Below are 21004 nucleotides of genomic sequence, written 5' to 3' on the forward strand. Positions count from 1 at the left end.
TTTTATTTTGTGTTCAGCAGAAGAAAGAAACTCATACAGGTTTGAAACATCTTGAGGGTGAGTTAGGGATTTACATTTTTGGGTGAACTATCCCTTTAACTATTATTAGTGTTATCAGTCTCGTTGTTTTTAACACGGCTTTGTAGCCTCTATGTCTGAACAGCAAGGATATTTTTTATCTCAGAGGCAGTAAAGCTATTTAATTGTCTGTTTCCTCAAGGCCCAACATAACATATAGTGACAGCTCAACGTTGCCCTCTAGTGATATTATACGGAACATGGGGGGGAAACAGGGGGGAAACAGTGAAATCGTTTAAGATTCACTCCTATCTATGCTCACTGAATTGTGAAAAGAGAGAGAAAAAAACTAATATGATTTCCATCTTTAAACAATATCAATATGATTTTAAAATTATATATACATGTGTATATTATACATGCATGTAAAATAATTATATATATTTAATTATATGATATGATATGAGTGTGATGTGAGTGAGTATATATATATATATCAGTAATAATAACCCATAAACCTTCCTTAAAAACTGAAATGTTTCTGCTGTAACGAAGCCGCGAATCAACTCCTCCATGACGTCATCAGCGCGCGCCGCTGGGTTTCAGTCTGCTGGCCTCTGGAATGGGCAGAAAATCACCAGCCCATATTTCACCATTGATTAATTGCACGAACTCCACCGAGAGTCTGTATTTTTCCCGTCGTCTACACGATGCTATGCGGAGGTGAGTGTTTTTGTCACAGGGCGTTTGCGTGCGGGTAAAGGAGCGACGGGTTGAGTATGTGGGAAGAGCGATTAGCTCGTTAGCGGCGGTCCGGTGGAAATCCCAGCCTTTCATTTAGTCCTGCTTTAGTTTCAAACATGCTTTGATTACCAAAGTTTTTGACTGGACGAAATGAAGCGAACGCACCAAACTGTTTCTATGCAAATTATCGATTATATTGCCCGTGTGAAACGTCTGGCTAGTGAAGTTAAAGGCTTTAATAGCAGCTGGCTAACGCTTGAGTCTTGATGAAAACATCACTAGTGTCTCGTGCCACGATTCACTCCAGCGCGATGTCAATCCTGACAGGGATTACTAACACCCAAAACATAAAATTTGTACGTTACTGTATCTTATTTTTGGCTTTTAATGTTTTTATTACGCTTTTCTTAGTCTGTTTTAGTTTAATAGTGTCAGGATAATGTAGGCAGGCGAAGTTTCCGTTTCATGGAAACTTTTCATTTTGGCAAACGATTCGGTGACTTGCTTTTTAATTGATGAAATTGGCTATCAAAATGAGAGATTACTATATTTAGAAAGGTGGCAGTGCATTTTATCCACCTGGCATGTAGTAGCAGAAATCTAACGTTACTTTTACTACGGAGCAAAATTGCGCCTAGAATTGATTTTCAGGGGCATTTTATTACCTTTCACGCGGGTATGTTTGTATTTGGGTCTGTCGTGTATTTATGTATGATACTTGAAGTCTGCTCTAAACGCATAATACGCATAGATTTGTATTAATGTGAAATATACCAAATGTTAGACAGCACACAAAAAATAGGAACTAGTATGGTGGTTTAGAAATGGTTGCTCCTTCTATTTCTGCACTTTCTTTCCCTTTATTGAATCTGACGTGTATGAATCACAGAAGCATTATGGGTTCAACACAGTTAGCCTGGAAGAAATGTATATTAAGTGCTTTATCTTTTAGGCCTAATTCTATTAACTATTATGGCTGATACTGCACTTATTTTTATTGTGAGGTTTGTTCTGTGAGATATAACTTAAGGTTACATATTATTAGAATGAGCTCTGAAAAACGATCAAAAAGTTTGTATTAATAACAGTTGTAGATTTTAGAGTATGATGTCAACATTACTAATTAAAATAAAATATAGTAAGATTTGATACATTTTCTATTTTGAATGATTCCGCTTATCTGTAAATGGAAGTTTGCAAAATTTCCCTTTAACTGCTCTGAGGTTAAGTGATGTTTGTCATGATGCTGGTATTTTGATTTCTAGTATCCTCAACATTGTATTTCGGCGAACTGGAAGGGGCATTTGTGGATTTTCTTGGTAATTTCCAATGTTTCTTTTTTTTTAGAAAAGTGGCTTTTGATGAATGAGTAAAACAGGTCTGTGGTTAAGGTTACTCAAAGAGACTTCCACATTTTGCTCTAGAATATAAATGACACATTCATACCTAATAAAATGGCATTTTGTCACTGTTTTTCAAAGGTTTTGTAATGTTCTTAAACATTTTAATATTTCAGTTAGTTGCCAAGGCGCAATTTTCGGCCCAGTTTTTTTATTTATAATTTAATTTAACTTTATCTTTATTACGAAAACTATAACTATAAAAAATGGTTATCAATAACAACACTTGTATTATATTGTATTATATGGTTGTTTAATTAATGGCTCAACAATTATCATCAGTTTTGGCACATAAATAGCAAAATTGTGTGTATTAGTGTATATTGTCCAAATAATCTGAATTGAATCAAACTTGGCTGCAACTAATAAATCTAAAGGGTTGATTTGTTGTTTCAAACTGACAAATAAACGGGGAGATCCGGGAGCAAGTAACATGGAGAAAGATTACGCAAATTGGCCAAAAAAAAAAGTCCTTTAAAAACGTAAAATGCAAAGTAAACTATGCTATGTATTGTAATACGTATTTGAAAATATGTGCTCTTGCACATTGTTTATAAGTAATACAGCAGTTTTACTCGATATTCACCAAAAATATTATGGCAATTTATATATATATGCAGCAGAGTTTGAAAATGACATTTGGAAGATTTTCCACATTCTTTAATTGACTAGTTGGCACAGTTGTCTAAACCAGCCATTTTAATTGGCTTGGTCAGTATGTTCAGCAATAGCCTATCATTAGTTTGAATATGTTGTTTTATACATAATTTCTTTATGCATTTAGGTAAGGTGATGGAAGAGGCCAGCGGGAGGTTCTCAGAGCTGATTCCAGTGGTGCTATTTCCGCGGCTGTCAGGCTTTGTCCCTTCCTCTGTTCAGTAACAGCGCCCATTCTCATCCCGAATCACCATGAAGCCAGTCCACGAGCGCAACCAGGAGTGCCTCCCTCCCAAAAAGCGGGACCTCCCTGTTAACAACAGCAACAACAACACCTCCACCAACAACAGCAGCAGTAGCATCAGCGGCGGAGCGGGAGGCAGCGGAATTGGGAGTGGAGGAGGAGGTGGTGAGGATGGCCCGTCTTCACAAAGCTCTGGAGTGAGCGGAGAAGCCCAAAGTGGTAGTGGCGAGTGGGTGCGAGCCCAGCCGAGCGTGCATTATGGGGTGGAGGGTGCTGAGGGTCTCATCGGGTTACCCATGGATCAGTACAGCATGCTCTATAAAGTAGCTTTGCCCGCTGGCACCTACTCACCTGTTCTTAGCCACATTTCTCCTGCCTACACCGTTCCTTCCTCGGTGTTACAGCATACTAGTGTTCCCTACCCTCCGCTCGGCTACACCCAGATCCCGCACTCCTCCTTGCAGTTTGTTAGCTCTCCGTACGCGACTGCGGTTCCCTACGGCGTGCCTACGGGATTTGTTCCCCAGTCGCACCTAGTTCCATACCAATCAGTGATTCAGGAAGGAGTGGTCTCGTCCCATCAGCAGCAGCAGGTCTCGACCCACGCGTACACCAAAATGACAGCGCCTCTGGTGCTCCCGTCTGAGCAGGCGGCGACACAAGCGGCGCTGGGGACTGTAGGGATGTTACCTGCCGGGGAGCACAGCCCGAGAGGCGTGCCTGTGTTCTACCACCCCCCCGTCAGGGGCGTCCAACCTCAACGAGCCCTAGAACAGGAAAGGGAGGTGAATGGTGGGAACCGAGACCACGGAGGCAGGGAGAGCCATTTAGATGCAGTTTATTCGTCCAGAGGTGGAAGGCTGATGCAGGAGTCCCATCAAGACAAGAGCTTGAAAAGCCGCAGGCTGGAGGGCAGAATGTCTCCAGGACAGAGAAGCACGCCAGACACTGATCTCGAGGTAAGAGACAGTGGTTTACTATTATAGGATCAATGTGTTAAAGTATGTAATGCCGAGTTCAGACTGCACGATTTTCAAAATAATCGGGTCACTGTTGTTTTCACACTGCATGACTATCTGAGGTAACATTCAGTTGCTGCTGTGTTCACACTGCACGATGGATCGGCGACAGGAGGTTTCACACTGCATGACTTTACAAAAGAAATAATCGCCGACAACTTCTGCCTGGTCCGCAAACTACGTTTCACAACCAAACAAATGCGAGAAGTGATAGGAAATAACGGAAGATCACGCGTGCCTGAGACCGGAATTTGTTATTAAAAATGATAGCCTACAAATTGTCTGTGCACTGATTTGTAGCGAAAAAAAAAAAAAAAAATGAAAAAAACAGTTTATGCAGGAAATGGTTGGGAAGACGAGGGGAGCAAGGACTGTGTTTTGCAAAGAGAGTTGGGGGTAAATAAATAATTTTGCAAATGTCCTGCTGTTGCTGCTGGTCATGCAAATGTTTGTGCTTTGTTTCTGTTTGATATAATTGTAAATATAGGCCTATCTATTAAAATACTGATATTCTGGTCTATAACTCCTCCTCCTCCTCCCTGTATCTTGCTCTCTCATTGGCTGTCGGTCATCGCCGATGTAGTTTTCAGTCAAAACACATTCACACAGCAGGATTGTGAATCGCCGACAGGTCCAGATATTTAGCATGCCAAATATCTCACGGGCGTCGGCGATTCTCTCAGATCGCGTCTTTGCTCATTCACACTGCATGATTGTCACTCGCGTGAACGAGCACCGATTTGGCTGTGATTTCGGGCATTTGTCGGCGATTTCTCAACCTGTCGGCGAGCCAAAATCGGGGCTAAAATCGTGCAGTCTGAACTGGGCATTAGATGTCTTGCTGAAGGTTTCGTAGAGAGTTTTAGAAATTGACCTTATTCACAGACTTTGCATTTCCACAATGATCAGCATTGCAAATTTAGTACAATTTTTCATTAAAAAAAAAAGATTAACACTGCTGCGACGGTGTTTCTAATACAACGGCTGAGGGACTGATCTGATGACAAATTTCTGACCAACGTAATCACTCTCTTGATAATAGTCATGAAAACACTATCATCACGGATGTTTTATTTTGCTGTTGGAGCAAATGGTAATGCAAAAATGATTTTTTCCTGTCATCTCCCGCTCACCACTAGCATAAGTCGTCAGTTGGGTAAACTTCTTTAATGTTAAATGTTAAAAGGGTCCGTTCAAAGAAAGGGTTATTGAAGGTCTGTGTTTTTTCACTCCAGAATTAAACCATTTCGATCAACAAACTGAAATGTACATGCTATGGCTTTAAAAAAAGAAAGGGCATGTAATGTGCCATGTATGTGAGACAGTGTTTGAAAGCATAAAAGGTGATTTTAGAACAGAAATATGATTTTACAACAATTTCATTGCGAATGTCAGCAAATTAAAACAAATTAAAACTGCTGCTGAATGAAACAATCACATATTTGACCTTTGTTCTTCTGTTTTACTACAATTCACTAAAAGAGTTGCAGATGGGTTGTTGACATGACATGTGACAGCAATTTCTGCCATGCTATAATCGGAAACTCATTGGATAGTGGGTGTTGCATGTCAGAATAGAGCAAGACCAAATGTGTTTGCTAAAGCAATGCCTAAATAGCTATTTAAAAAGGGGAAGTCATTTCAGAAGAAGAGCAAGTTATTACAATATCACCGGGAATGTACTTTTAAGTAAATAATGTGGTCAATTTAGATTTCTTATTGAACAGTAATTTGCCACATCACAGGACTGAGTGCACTGCAGAAAAGCTGATTAAAAATGGTGGCCAGTCTATAATTTTGACCTATATTAAGATCAGATCTTTCTTTAAAGGTGCAGTAAGCGATTTATGAGAAACATTGTTGATATGTGAAATCAATACTCAAACAAACACACCCATCCCTTCATTTCTCCGCCCCCTAAATAGCGAACAACACACTATGAAACACAGGCAACCAATAACAGCTGGCTCTAGTGTTGTCAAAATATTCGGTACTTCGGTACCAAGTCGGTATTAAAACATTTTAAACGTCACGGTAACAAGTACCAGTGGTACCGAGTACCCGGTCAAACCCGGTTCTGGACGCGCATGCATGCACGAATGGCGTGAAGTTGCGTCCTCTTCATGAAAGCGCTGAGACATGGCGACCTGATGTGGTGTCTGTGTATTAAACTGCAAAAAGACTATTTAAATATTAACCCTGCATGTTCTGCTTGTCTCTGTATGAATGAACGGTTTCATTTAACGTTACCTCACACACACACACTGAAGCACGAGTGATGCTCGCGCTGTTTTCAGTCTCTGCTGCCTCACGATATGGTGACATGATTCATGTTTCAATTCATCTCCGAGAGTCTCTTCATGAGCATTTTACCGTTTCATTTTAGAAAAACTATCGTCATATCATACACGCACAGAAACTCAAAGGTCTTCACGGCAACCCAGATAAAAGTTTGGTTTAACTCAAAGAAATTGACAGAAATAATTATATTAGGCTACTGTACAATAGATTTAACTACGTCTCCATTAATTAAAAATATTACTACTACTACTACTAATGCAGGGCTTAAAGTATTCCGGCACCGTGCCGGATCTCCGGCGTGCGGCCGTAAAAAAAAAAAAAAAAAAAGGGAACTTGCATGCGGTTTAATATTTTCGAGTCAATTGATTTCACCTACCAATCATATGAGAGGATTGCAGCTCTAACTAACGTTACAAGCCTATCAGAAGCAGAGTAGGGCGGGTCCTGGCAACACACTGTGATTGAGATCCATACGTCACATTAGCGTCGTCGGTGAAAGCATGGAGCGGAAGTTCAAAGCCCGGGGATGATGTCTAATGGGCCTTTCACACAAGACGCGGAAAGCAACATCAACGCATGCGATTCATTTTTGTCCAGCTTTAACGTTTTAAAATATTTAACGCAATTAACGCAGCATCCATCCGTTCTTTCTGTCATCCTTTAGCTAGGGTTATGATCACGCTCTTATTCACGCAAATGCTTTAACCATTCCTGCGCAACTAGACAAAAGAGATTGCGCTGTCAGTGAATGTCCTCCTGACACGCGCGCACACACACGCACACACACACGACGCACAGAAAGACGCGCGCCAGTATCGAGTTCTCTTTCGTGCTTGAACAAACAGTCAATAACACACACATTTATGCCAGAATGTCCGTTTTGTCGAGTATCCTCACAAGAACAGTCTTAAATGAGTTAAATACAATCTTAAATGGAAGTAAGTAGTGAGAGAATGAGATGCGTGAGATCCTGTCAGCAGCGGCAGATCTTAAAGTGACAGGAGCCATTAATTCTGTCTGTCAGTAAAGTTAACCTAAAGAACAGAGGGAACAGCGAAAATTACGAACTGCTCTTGACTAAAGAACGCTTGTAGCTTTGATAAGGATTAATCTATATTTCATTTATAATTTATGAAGTGCGGACTGTTTTATAACCTTATTCAATTTATGTATGGTACAGGTAAATATGACATTTATTATGGGTTTAAGTGAGGATTGTTTTAAGTTCACTTAAATTAAAGTTCACTTAAATTAAAAGTTTTTATATCTTTTTAAGCCTAACGTTTAAAATTTGGGGGGAAATCATTTTCATCGAGACATCAGTAGCTATAATATTAGTGATACTGGCTTTCATTCATAAAAAGATGCCATTAAGATACAGCTGTAATACTTGAAAATAAATGGTGCCATTGAAGATAAGTCCGTCTGCCCCCCACCCCCAAAAAAGTTCAGGCTCAGGAATTTTTTTCACTTTAACCCCTGCTAATGTGTGCATAGAAGATTGCTTATTTTTCAGTTTTATAGGCAGTATTTCTCAATATCATCAATATTTTAGTTTAAACAGCATGTAGCCTTCAATGCTCTCAGAAATTTACCGTCATAAGTCATTGAATTGAATTGAATTTTTTTTTTTTAAATAGTTAAATAAATTGGAAAAATAGGTCAAACTGATTTTGCTGTGGTACCGAAATTGGTACCGAGAACCGTAAAATTTGAATGGTATCGGTACCGGCTACTGGAAGTTTGGTACCGTGACATCCCTAGCTGGCACATTAGACAGCTCATGCAATGGATGAATCAGCTGTAATTCAACAGCATACCTTGGTTTTGTGAAACAAAGCAAAAAACAATGTTGCTCACGTGTCGAGCAGAAACAAAGGAACCTCTGCGTCAGTTTCCAGGCCTTCAGTCTCTCTAACGTCTCTCCAGCGCTGGAAAGCTTTCCAATATTAATGTGGGTCCTAAAGCTCTTATCTGATCGTAACCCTCCTTCCAATTATATTCCCCAGACCTTTTCCTCTTTGGTAATATCTCAGCCATCTCTCTTTCCCTTTCTTTCCTGCTCGCTCGCTCACTTACTCTCTTCCCCCACCATGAGTGTATATACCCCCTACTGCCAGTCCACATTGTTTTTTTCTCCTATATACACAACCAGGACTATATACAAACACACTTATTTCAGCATACAGAACAGACATCTAGCATACATTCACAAAATTGTTTGTTTAGGTATTGATTTAAATTTTCAATAGCGTTTCTCAGAAAATCGCTTACTGCACCTTGTTTAGTTGTGTCTAGATGAGGAGAACCCAATTAAACAAATAACACAAATTTTGTATTGTAATTTGTAAATTATATAAGAATGAATTTATTTGCTGGGGTTTGTTTTCATGTTTAAATCTCTAAATCTTTCATTCTAAATGTTTGAATTTTCTGAAGTGTGGTTTCAGATTTTATCCCACTGTACTAGGTTAATTTTTGTATTTAATACTATCATAGTATTTATTAATGTTTTGTGTTAGCCTTTGATTGTTAGTTATTTTGTTTAAGTTTTTTTTTTCATCTAATATTTAGATCAGTTACTGAATTTTTAGTTTTAGTTAATAATATCAACACCACACTGAACATGTTATTGTTACAACTTCCCAGGTATCACATTTGAATAGAAGTTGGAAATCAGGTTTCTTTGTTGAACTAATTACCTGCTACAACCTGATTATTATACAACCAGTAAGGTTCACGTGGAGTGCAACTACGCACTGTGATGTTTAGCAATGTCAGACTTTTCCTTGAACTTGATTTAATATTGCAAACATATTGTAACATAATCTGGACCTACACAGAGTAATATTTTAAATGTCTCCTGCTTTTTCTCTGCTTAATGTATTTTTCAGAGTTTTTCCTTTTTTGGGGCAATTCTTATGAGTCAGCATCAGTTTACACCACTTCCTTCCTTTATTAGCTGCTTTGGGTGTGTTGAGGATTGAGTAACTCAGGCTACTACTTAGAAACAACAGAGATTGGTTTTTGATTTATACTTAGCAGAATCTGCTGTGACAAGTCTTGAGGCAAGTCTCACCTTTCATTTGTCACTATTCAGCTTATGGTGCTTTATAAAAAAAAATAAACTTTCATCCAAATGTCCATTCTATCTCTATAAAGCCTACTGTATCATATTTGATACTCAAATATCTAAGGCCTTTAAACTATCACCATGATCAACTTTGCTGAAAATCCTGTCTCACAATCTACAACATGCCTTCCGTCGTCTGATTGATAGTTCATACTTCTTTTGCAAGTAAAATGCATTTTAGTATAATTATAACAACGTTCCCTTTCAGGTTGTGGTACATCTGTCTTATTGCTGTGAAATCTACTTATTATTATAAAGTAAACGTTAGAATTACCTTTATATTTTTATATTCCAAGCAACTTAGTTTTATTTGATTATCCCTCATTTGAAGAAAAATGTCATTGATTTACATTACAAGCTATCAGAATTTTTAATCTGACTTTTTGGTTATATAAATAACATCAACTGCACAAAATTGCATATTTTTGCTCCATTTTTCCCACTTGAGTGAGAGATCCACATTCTCCTATATCATTACTATATGAGCCATAAATGTCAGATGTATCAACTTTTTTTTTTTTTTTTTTACAAATATTTTGTCTAAATATTCAATAAACTGTTCCATTTAAAGAATTCGATTTTTCTGACTATAATTTTGTCATTTCATTTGTAGGTCCAGCAAGTTGTTGGACGACTGGCCTCTCCTGTCCATGGCATGAGTCGCAAGGAAGCAGCACACGTCCCTCTGAACCTTTCTCAAAGCTCTCAGAGGAGTCGAGAGACTCAGAGCGAAGTCAGAACAGCATATGCATTAAATCCTGCTGAATCCAGAGCTCATCAGCAGCATATCGTTCAACAAGGTCATGCCGTGATCTTGGCCAATGGGCAACCTGTTTTCGTGCCCCTGGACTACCATCATCACCAACAGCAACAGCAGCAGCATTATCAATCCAACGATGTGGCCTCAGCAGCCATCGTTGCTTCTCCCGCTACATATACAAAAGCCATGGATGCAGTAGCGTGTCTCCCAGAGCGGGCGGTGGCAGAGCTGCCTCCCCAACACAGTCAGCAGCCCTCCCAGCAGCTTCCCACTCAAGCTCCTGGTGCTTTACCACAGGCTCCTCTGCTGGCACCCACCGGCCCGTCGCACTTCATGAAGGGCGCCATCATCCAGTTGGCTACCGGAGAGCTCAAGCGTGTGGAAGATCTGCAGACTCAGGACTTTGTGCGGAGCGCAGAAGTTAGCGGTGGGCTGAAGATTGACTCGAGCATGGTGGTGGATATCCGCGCTAGTCAGAGGCCCGGTCTAGTGGCGTTGCATTTCAACGTAGGGGAGCAGCAGAGCAAAGTGACTATAGATGTTCCCCCCGAACACCCGTTTTTTGTTTTCGGACAGGGCTGGTCGTCCTGTAGCCCTGAGGGGACTGCCCAACTGTACGGTCTCACCTGCCACCATCTGCAAGTGGGCGACGTCTGCGTGTCCGTGACGCTGCAGCAGCAAGCCACGTTACAGCAGAAACCGACGCAGCAACTGCAGGCCCGGACTCCCACCAAAGCCAACTCTACGTCAGGAGCCCCTCCTCAGCCAATGGGCCCCCCTGCGCCCCAGCACACCCCTCGGCCACCAAACCAATTAAAGATGGAGCGCATCCACAGAGAGAGGGACAGGGACAAGGAAGAGCCCATGCAGGTCGGGGGTCCTCGACACATCGATGTGTCCCCCAGACCGAACAGGACTTCAGCAGAGCACACTCGGAGCCAGAGCAACTACTATTTGCACACTGAGGGTCATGCTCCACCGGGAACCGGAGCGGGAGCCTCTTCCATAGGGGCGTCCCAGAGGCGCTGGTCTGCCCCTGGCTTCCAAAGATATAACATCAAGAATGAGGAGGGAAGTTTAGCCTCAGTTGCCATCTCTGGCTCCTCTCGCCCATCATTTATCCCTCAGGAGGTCAAGCTATCCATCGAGGGGCGCTCGAACGCCGGCAAGTAGCAGCAAACACAAAAGAGATTGTCTTTGGGAGTGAAGTGTCAGTCGGATGTGAAAGAGGGAGCGTGGTCGGAGGGAGAGAGAATGTAGCCTCAGAATGTTTGAGATTTTGCACATATTGGAAGATTCCCCCTGCCGCCCCCTTCTCCAGTTCTTTTCGGTTCTGGTCTCGAGCAGAGGAATTATTTTGCCAGGTCATAGTCAGAGTTCGCAATGATCTGCATGGGCAGCTTTATCTGGTAAATCACGTACCAAAGCCTGCATCGTCTGCTTGTTCCTGTGGGTGAACTATCGTGTTTTGGCAGTGATCACTTGCATAAAGATATCTTGCAGTTCCTCAAGTAGATGTTTATTTCAGAAAGGCCAGGGATAAGAATGGGATACAGCCATAGAATCTTGACAAGCCTTTACAATAATAATTATATATTTTGAAGAAGGACGAAAGAGGATAGATTGCTCAACAACTTTTTTCCCTAAAAGACAGGCATTTTCTCTCTAAACATTGACTGTTTCCCTTGTTGCGCTGCCAGGCTTTTATTGGCTAAGACCTTAAAACTTGGACAGTTTTTAATGCGTCTCTCTCTAGAGGTGTGTTTGTCCTCACTTTCCTACACTCTCCTCCTCTCCCTGCCTCTTCTCAGGGTGCTTCTGATGAGGACTACTTTCTAGTCTGGAGTTTGAGAACAGTTGCCCAGCATCGTCACATCAATCAATTGATCCAACAATCTTTCTACAATCAGGAACTATTTCCAGATGAAGTCTCACACGCATCTTAACAGTTGCATTAACGACTCCTCAGAGGTTTTTAATTTTGATTCAGCAGTGGCTCTGAATCTCCATTCCAGTTTCAATGTGATCTCTCCTCCTCAACCCATTGGAGTTATCATTACCCAGTAAGGCTGGCCTAGGAAAACGCCTCTAAATAGTACCTCATGGTTGGAAGCATCCTTCAGTCTGATAATTAACTTCTTTTTTAATCCTACATTGTTGTGCCCTATTTCATGGAGACAACATGTGGTGTCAGCCAAAATCAGCCGTGCTTGCGAAGCTGAGACCAAATGTGGAACAGGTTCTAGTCGTTTGCGAACGGCTTGTTCCTGTGGAAATGGATTATTGCTCTGAAGCATGCAGGTTTAAATGAAATCGTCCCATTGGAAGCGTTGAGCACAGACAAGTGTAGATTCACTGCTGTTGGGTGTGGACTGACCCTGCTCAGTTATCAAAATCAAAGCAATAGTTTTTTCATGTTTTATTTTTGTTTTTTTAAATCCCGTACAGGATAGATTACTCCTTGTATTTAGATTTTTCTATGTGCAGCGTTTGCAGTCTGTATGTAAAGACCTTTTCAACCTTTTCCTGCACTTCTCTTGATTTTCTAAGATAATGCAGTTTTACTTTGTGATAATACTCACTCTAACAGTTACTACAGGAGTTCATTACAAGCATGCAATTACCCCTAAAACAACACCTCTTTCTTTTAGGCAGATTTTCTGTCTGACCAGTAGTGTCTTCAGAGATGACATATGAAATCACACCTCAAAATGGGGCTTTTCTGAAACACCCGTTGATTAGGATATTCAGGGTCAGCTCTTGCTATTTATAAAAAGACCTTGGTCTACCTTAAATTATGTCCTAACCAGGTATGACATGATAAAACAAGTGATGCATGAGTTACAGTGTGGTGTGTCTGCAAAAAGCGCCAAGCAACAGGACGCTTTTGGCTATCAAATTTTTCGATTTCTATTTTTGTGGTATTGTGCTCGGTAACTCTGCCTAACGTGAAATCTCATTGGTTCAAATTTTTTTAGCATTTTTGCTTTCAGTTTGGACGGACAAATTACTCATCACTGGAAACTTGTCACGTCATGCCTGGTTAGGACCAGTGTTGAACCGTAAACCCATCTTGAAAGAGCTTTATTAATATAGTTTCTAATTCAAATCTGTGCTGAGGTTTTTATGGTTTCTTCTTTGGTTTCTGTAATTGGTGAACTCTTGTACAGTATTGCATTCTCTTTTCTTCTTGGCAATATTACCCACGAGTGATTTTTAAAACTTGTACTGCAGGCCTTGTATTGCACAGATAAGTTCAATTGATTCACACTGACTCTTTAACAGGAATCAGATATTATGTGTTTTATCGTTTGTTTGTTTTTTTTAATAATGAAGGGAAAATGTTTGTGTATCTTTTGAAGTATTCAGTTTTGTTGGTGGTTTTTGGCTCACGAGAAACTGACAGGCGAGGTTGACACTGTTTACACATTAGCCAAGAGAAAATGCTGCAGTTTCACTTTTCGTAGTTACTGAACATTTTCAGATGGATGAAATCATGACTTAAGTGCAATTAGACCAAATAATATAAACATTAGGAAGATTGTGTTTAGTTTCAAAACAGCATTCCAGAAAAGAGCCTGACATTCCCACTTTTCCTTTTGCTGTTGTTGTTGTTGTTTTTGTAATGTTTCTTTGTTTCCCCCTTAATGTTTTGCCTCCACTTACTACTTGTCAGGTGCAATTTTTCATTTCCATTTTGGCTCAAGTTCGTTCATGAGACCTTTGGTATTTCTCTGCGTTGTTGGCTCTTGGCATTGCTGGGCTGTCTCTGTTTGGGCCATGATTTAATTTAACAGTTTTTGCACTCTCACTATCACTCAAGGCTTTAAGAGGAGGGTTTTTTCTTTTAGGTAAAATAATAATAATATATATATTTTATATAAATGTAGCGCTAGCATTTGACTAGTTAGATTTAGACTTCCTCCAGACTGCATCAACCTCAATGATACCACATGTCTGTGCAGTTCTAAAACCTCTAATGTTAAAGAGAAGTTCGGAAGAGTTAGAAAGAAGGGTTAATCGATTGAACTCACAGGACAAATTATGTGGGTACACTTAGTGGGCCCCATAACCTTTTGCCCTGGTATAAACCCACCTGGTTTACCAACAAGTCTGATTCAGACAAAACGAAGAAATGGCAATGTGTGTATCGAGTATAACAGTATTTGGTTTTGATAACCAACATTGGTTCAAATCCATTTGTTGTTTATCAAGCATTTCATGAGCATCATCTGTTGTTTTGTTTGGAGACATCCTGTTCCCTCTTAAAAGGAGTCCCACTTTCATGCTATTTATAATCTGGTCTCAAATCTAGTTCATGTTATTTCTTCCTTGCTCTTTCCCTTTTGTCCCAGAATGTTTCGGTGGCACATTGGACCCCTTTAAGATAGTTCACAGAGGACACTTCATTATTGTTCACTTAACTGTGGAGAGTGAGCTGCCCAAAAGGGTCACAACTGTCATCCAAGGCCTTGCAGACACAAATTTAGTATGTTCCTGACCGGGAAAAACATCTTAAACCTGCCTAATCTGGTCTGCTTGTCTTCAGCCTGGTCAAGTGCGTATGGTTTGCTGGGTTTTTAAGCTGTTTTGAACAGCTGGTCAACCGGCTTGGGAGACCAACTTTGACTGGTTTCAGGTTGTTAGGTTCACACACTGGGAAAATGTATAAGAGTGGAGATTTGTTGTTGTTGTTCAAATTTAGGACCTGTTCCATTGTTTTAAGTATTACATTTGACATGAAGCAATACTTGACTCGAAATAGCAGAAACATACAGCTTTAGGATGAGCTATGCAGTAGAGACTCAGTCAGCACCCTATGCGTAATGCAGTTTCAACACTCTCACCAGTTCGTCTGTGGTCTGCTGCGTTTCAAGAAACATTTCGATATAGTTGCACATTCTGTATTTTCTCTAGTAACCCGCAGGCTTGGTGACCTTTATGGTAGTAGTCAGTTAGGACTATGTCACTACCAAATCACACAACTTGAAGCGTATCTTGTGTCGCTAGTTTGGTGCTGTATTTTTTTTATATGATTTTTTTTTTTTGTCAGCAATGGTGCACTGTTCTCTGTCTTCTCAAATGCACTGCCTTACCAGCCATCTCTCTTGGAGATGAAATCTCCCACATGCAACCTTCATGGTGGAGATGGACTGAGTTCGCTTTCATTAAGAACTGAGCTACTATCCTGTGCACTGTAACCACGAAGAGTTGACGCTATGTTTGTGCCTTCCCAATGTCTTAACTTTACTATGGTCTGTCTTATTAAGCTCTGTTCTCTGGGAGATTTGCATGTCTCCACTTTGCTCTTACTGTCATCACATGTCGTATATCAATCTTGCTGGCTTTCAAATCATTCCGTACTGTTGAGGGCCATTTTGATCCGATCTATACTGCAACGTCAACCTTTCTGCCTGAAACTTCATGGCATCCCAAATACCTACAATTAGAAATATTACTATAGAAAATTAGTAATGGAGTGCTGCACTGATGACATTTTTGTAGGTCAACCTGGAAGTTAGCATCACCCTGTTTCCCTCAACAAAACCCAGCGGATTATTGTAGAAAATACGATTTTTTTTTTATTGTAGATTTTTGTTTGGCTCTGTGACCCAAAAAATGTATGATGATTGCACGTTTCATTCATCATGATAATCTTCACAAATGAACAACTTTTATGAATTTTGAAGCATAAATACAGTCCTTAGAAGTAAAGGCAAAATGTAGGCTATAAACGACATCAACGTCACCCATTAAGTGTCCGACAACTTTCAATAATATTTTTTTAGTCTTTTTTTTTATCCCTGAAGTTAGAATGGTTTGCAAGACCATAATTATAAACACAACAAGGTTGTGAACGTGGACAAATGTGTAGATGAGTTTACCTGTTCGGCTGAGGATGTTTAATGTCCCGGACAACCTCTGTAATCCCATTTAGCCACTTGTTATCAACCGCCTTTTACAAGACAAGCAAAAGCTTTTTAAACAATCATGAGGGTATTACTAATGTATTTTATGTTGTAAAATAAAACATGAAAATATCTTGAGCTCGTGTTAACTACAGACTTTATTTCAGGCTTTTAACCAAAAAAAAAAATCCTTTTACTTCAGGATTATGGAACTGGAAGTGCTAAAATGTTAACCCGTTTCCAGGTTTTGGACAGCAAAAATGTCATCCCCACAGCACTATATAGTTTAGCTATTGACGGAAGATCAACGTGGGGGATGGGAATCTGTAAATTGTGACATTGTAAAGCTGTGATCTTATCATTTGACGTTGCATATTCAATGGTAACGGCACAGAAGGTTTAAGCTTAAGCTACATTCCTACGCTTCTGCATTTCCTTTTCTCTATGAATGTGAGAGAATTAATCCAATCATGTCCTTTATACCTCGCTTTTGCATAGATATTGAGTACAGCATTGATACAAGCATCTCATCTCCCTATAAAGAATAGGATGCCTGCACACTAGACAAACAGAGGGTTTCATGGGTAGAAATGCATTCTTAATGAGGAAAGAGTTGGATTAGTTGAGTTCCGGAATACTTACAAAAGCACAATCAGACCAGTCTGCAACAGAGTGTGTTGCATTTCAGATTCAGGTTTTGGTCACATGGCAGATAGTCATTTTCACAACACTGGCGTTTTTCCTTTTTCAATGATGATTTTCATGTTCCCCATTGAAATCAAAGGATATATTTCTGGTGTGTAAACGCCCTATTCTCGGTGCACATGCCTTCTGCGTTGTTCTTCGCTCTGAAACCGTGTTGTTCTTCCATAGAGCCTCACCTAATCATGTAACATAGACGTTTGTCACTTCGATGCAATGAAATGTTCTGCACTTATTTCCCCTCACCTATAGTGTTATTGTAAATGTTTCGCCATTATATTGAATCATTCGAAACCACGTATAACAATCATCCAACATTTTTATGCTTGTACAGATATGAATATATGTTTTGTATAATATTAGCTTGTCAATAACGCCTTAAGATGTGCATTGTTAGTAAACGATGCGTACAAGTGACTCCCGCTCTGCAAGGTCGCACGATTTCACATGGAGACAAAGTCTCATTCAGTTCTAGTCGTTTTGACCGTGGACAACTCGGGAAAGGTCTGGTGTAATGTGGCTCGGGTTGCTCACTGACAACAATTAGTGATCTTGCACTTCCTGATTGTAAGATGATATTTTTTTTGGACTAGCTCATAATGTGTATCTTGGTTGGACACAATGCAAGCTTAATAAAATTCACAATGATTATTTTATTTATATTTTGCTCTTGTTAGTAAATCAGAAGTGAAGTCAAAACTGATGCTTTGCACTGATTCCAGCTCAGAAACATCTTCCCTCACCTCCTTAGTAAGCGGTCCTTTTTAGAGAAAATGTGTAATGTTTGAATCTTACAAAACCGAATTTCACCCATTTTGCTTAAACTACTCATTTCTTTTGATTTTGGGGTGAAAAACTTCTTCTTCTTTTTTTTTTATAATCAGAAAATCCTCATTGAAGTGGTTTGAGGAAATGAGTGAAAACTAAATTTATTGGAGTCTGTGTCAGAAGATGGTGTGTAGAAAACGAGAATCCCTGCAGATATACATATAGTTTGGGCTAAGAGTCCTAGGAAATCTTTTACAGTCGTCCATTTAGTCTCCCTGTTGACATCCGGGTAAAAATGGAGAGCTTAATGGTTTGTGAAATGTGAAAACGGCTGAACCCCCTCGAGAATTAACCGTCAGGGTTTTCTATATCAGTAACATTTCAGTGACTTGTAATTGTATCATTGCTTCAAATTGTTTGTGATGATTGATTTTTTTAATTTTGTATATATTGTTTTGGAAGGCTTTATGAACCCTAACACATGGCAGTTTGTGTAAATCCCAGACAGAACTCGGTGGCACGGCAGGCCAGAGTCAGTAATGTCGGCTGAAATCAGGTTTCTAACGGTTTAAAGGAATCATTATATACTCTCAAATTTGACATTGTACTTTTTGGCACTAAGTGACACTGCTTTTTATGTGATGTGTGACCAGTTTTAAATGAGATGGCATCTTTGTTTAATGCATAAAAATCTGCGAAATATATGCAATGATGTATGTGTTATATTCAATCCTCAAGTATAATCCAGGTTGTATAAACTTTGTATAGTACGTTTTAATATCGTATGGCCATACGCCCGTACCAATATGTATTAATTCTTCTCAGAAGCCTTAGAGTCGTCTACCCAAAGTGCTCCCTTAGCCTACCCTACACCTACCTGAACTTTACAAAGCATTAATAACTATATTTTGTTGCGTTTTTATTTGTACCCTTTTTTGAATAAAATAGATTTGTACTGTATATTTGTATCTCTCTGTGAACTACTTAGGGCTGTTTTGTTTTATGTTTTCCTGTTTTAATTCTATGTAAGGACACAAAGATATTGTATTTTTATTGTTACAGCTAACTTCTTGGAAACATTGCATTTATCATGTTTGTTAAGTAAACACAATATAATATATATATATATATCTATATAATATTAACATGCTGGCTTGACGTCTGTTTTTCTTATGCGTTCCATTCAATTAGTAAATTGTAATACATTTTTAAAAGGGTTGGAAAAGTGCATTGATGCATCTGATGAATCCAATGCATCAATTACAGAGTTTAATAATAGATTATGATTACAATAATAATATCCAATGTAGTATGCATTATTTTTTTTTAAATCTGAAATACAAACTTTTGAGTCTGTGAATGTACAATTGCTCTTGTTTTTTATTTTATATTCCACTATGGGGTAAATTATTTGTCGTCTTTTGGAAATAATCAAGATTACTGAATCAAACCGTGTTGTGACCAAATTTCAGATGAAATGCAATACACCAGGGAAAATACAAATATTTTTAATATATATTTTAATGGGGCCTGTACTAGTAAAAATGCTTGTTATGCATTTAGGTTTTTGGATGTCTATTTTCCCCACTACAGATAATATTATCAGCATGACTATTTCTGAATACCACATTTTCAATATGGTCTCGGATGTTTTAATCTCACTTGACGTGTGTGCACTTTTCTTTTTTTTAAGAGAGAAAGACAGAAACAAACTCTTAGCAGTAAAGTCAATGTTTATTCCACATTCTGTTCCTGCTTTTATGATGAGCTTTCAATCTGTTAACCCAATAACAGCATGGCTTTCTGAATAGGACAGGATTTGGCGTTGTTGTGACCAGTGCTATTCTTGTCACTTTATAAGGTTTTAGTCATTTTGGCCTTTTAGAGAGTTGTAAACATTATCATGAAAATATCTAGATAGAAGAAAAAAAGGCAAGTAATTATTGGACTCCAATCCTTAATGAAAAGCTTGAATAAATGCATTAACATGTAGTTTATAACATGCAAGTTCCATTGCCAGGGGTTCACTGACTTGTATGCACAAATATGTAAAAGAAAATGGTTCTTTAATACATAGCATGTCACATGGTAATGCATACCACTAAAATATAGTTTAGGAATAATGCAGACTAAATAGGGTTAATGTTTGAAAATACTCTTTTTATATTTTATCCTCAAAATAGACAATGCATCCTGTCAACATCTCATTCTATCTAGACTACAGAGAATCATTAGATTTTCTCATTGCATTGGGATGTGTTTCCTCAACTTTGATGCTACTGTATGATATAATTATAATGAATTTCAGGGAATTTACCATAAAAATTGCATTGTTCTTCCTGAATGTGCATACATTAACTCGATTAAATGAAAACAAAACTATGGATGGATCTCGTGGTCGAGGATTACGGACTTGAGGACAAATGGCTTGACTGTCAAGAGTTGCCTGAGGTTTGTGATCTGGAGCATTTGAGTCCATTTACTTTCATATCAACTGCATAGTAGTAATACAAAGTTTCTTGAGTACAGCTCTCAATTGCATAGTGATGCTTCATCACATGTACATTAAATCCTTTTCTTTTCCTTAAGGAACCCATCATTAATACTTCACAACAGCATAAACGTGGGACCAGTATCCAGTTGCCTTCAACCGTGCGGAAAAGCTCAGCTGCTTCACTTTGAATGGTAGAGGTATCTCTAAAGATGGTAATGATAACATTGTGAATTTAAAACACTGGAATGTGCATCATTCACTGTAGTAATAAATAAATTGTAATAAGAATGAAATAGAAGACATACATATCATACACAGTCTACCCTGTTTTCAAGAGGTACTTCCAGATGTACAGTGGTACGTTTTAACATGACTGACTCTTCCGGCTAAATGAAACACTGAGAAGTAAAGCTTAAAGGTGATGTGTGTAATGTTCTCCCAACTTTGTGCAGAGTGATTCTCAAACTGTGGTTGCGACTTTAGTCAAAAAGACCTAAATAAATAAATTATAAGATGCACCGACATTGAATTAATCAACTAATTAACTTTTAATTTTAAGATAAAGTGTTTCCGTTGACTGTCTTCAATGATTAACATTTATATGTCAGTGTACGTAGGTGTTTGGTCTAATTTCTTAGCAAGAAAACAGTTGGCTCATTTAAGTTTATTAGCTAAAAGTTTCAGTCCTTTCCATAAAATAAGAACAACAGCCTTCTGGCAAATGTATAGAACTGTGGCTCAAGACAGAATCAGTGAAAAGGACATTGAATAAGACCCCTGCTCTTTTCCTTTCACTCTTGAAGCGGTCAACCACCTGAAAACGTTTGAGAAACACTGCTGTAAACACTGGCTCTG

The 21004-nt window shown here is 39.0% G+C and overlaps 1 protein-coding gene across 1 annotated transcript; it reads left to right on the forward strand.

Moving 5' to 3' along the window:
• The first annotated feature begins 601 nt into the window (after nt 1-601).
• On the forward strand, nt 602-13239 carry atxn1l (ataxin 1-like). The gene is made up of 3 exons (XM_056240327.1): nt 602-741; nt 2947-4022; nt 10130-13239. Exons 2-3 carry the CDS (start codon nt 3072-3074, stop codon nt 11447-11449), a joined length of 2271 nt encoding a protein of 756 aa, XP_056096302.1. The 5' UTR covers nt 602-741; nt 2947-3071; the 3' UTR covers nt 11450-13239.
• The last annotated feature ends 7765 nt before the right edge of the window (nt 13240-21004 follow it).

This window comes from Rhinichthys klamathensis, unplaced genomic scaffold (assembly GCF_029890125.1).
Source record: "Rhinichthys klamathensis goyatoka isolate OS25496 unplaced genomic scaffold, OSU_Roscu_1.1 h1tg000593l_1, whole genome shotgun sequence".
NCBI classification, from domain to species: Eukaryota; Metazoa; Chordata; class Actinopteri; order Cypriniformes; family Leuciscidae; genus Rhinichthys; species Rhinichthys klamathensis.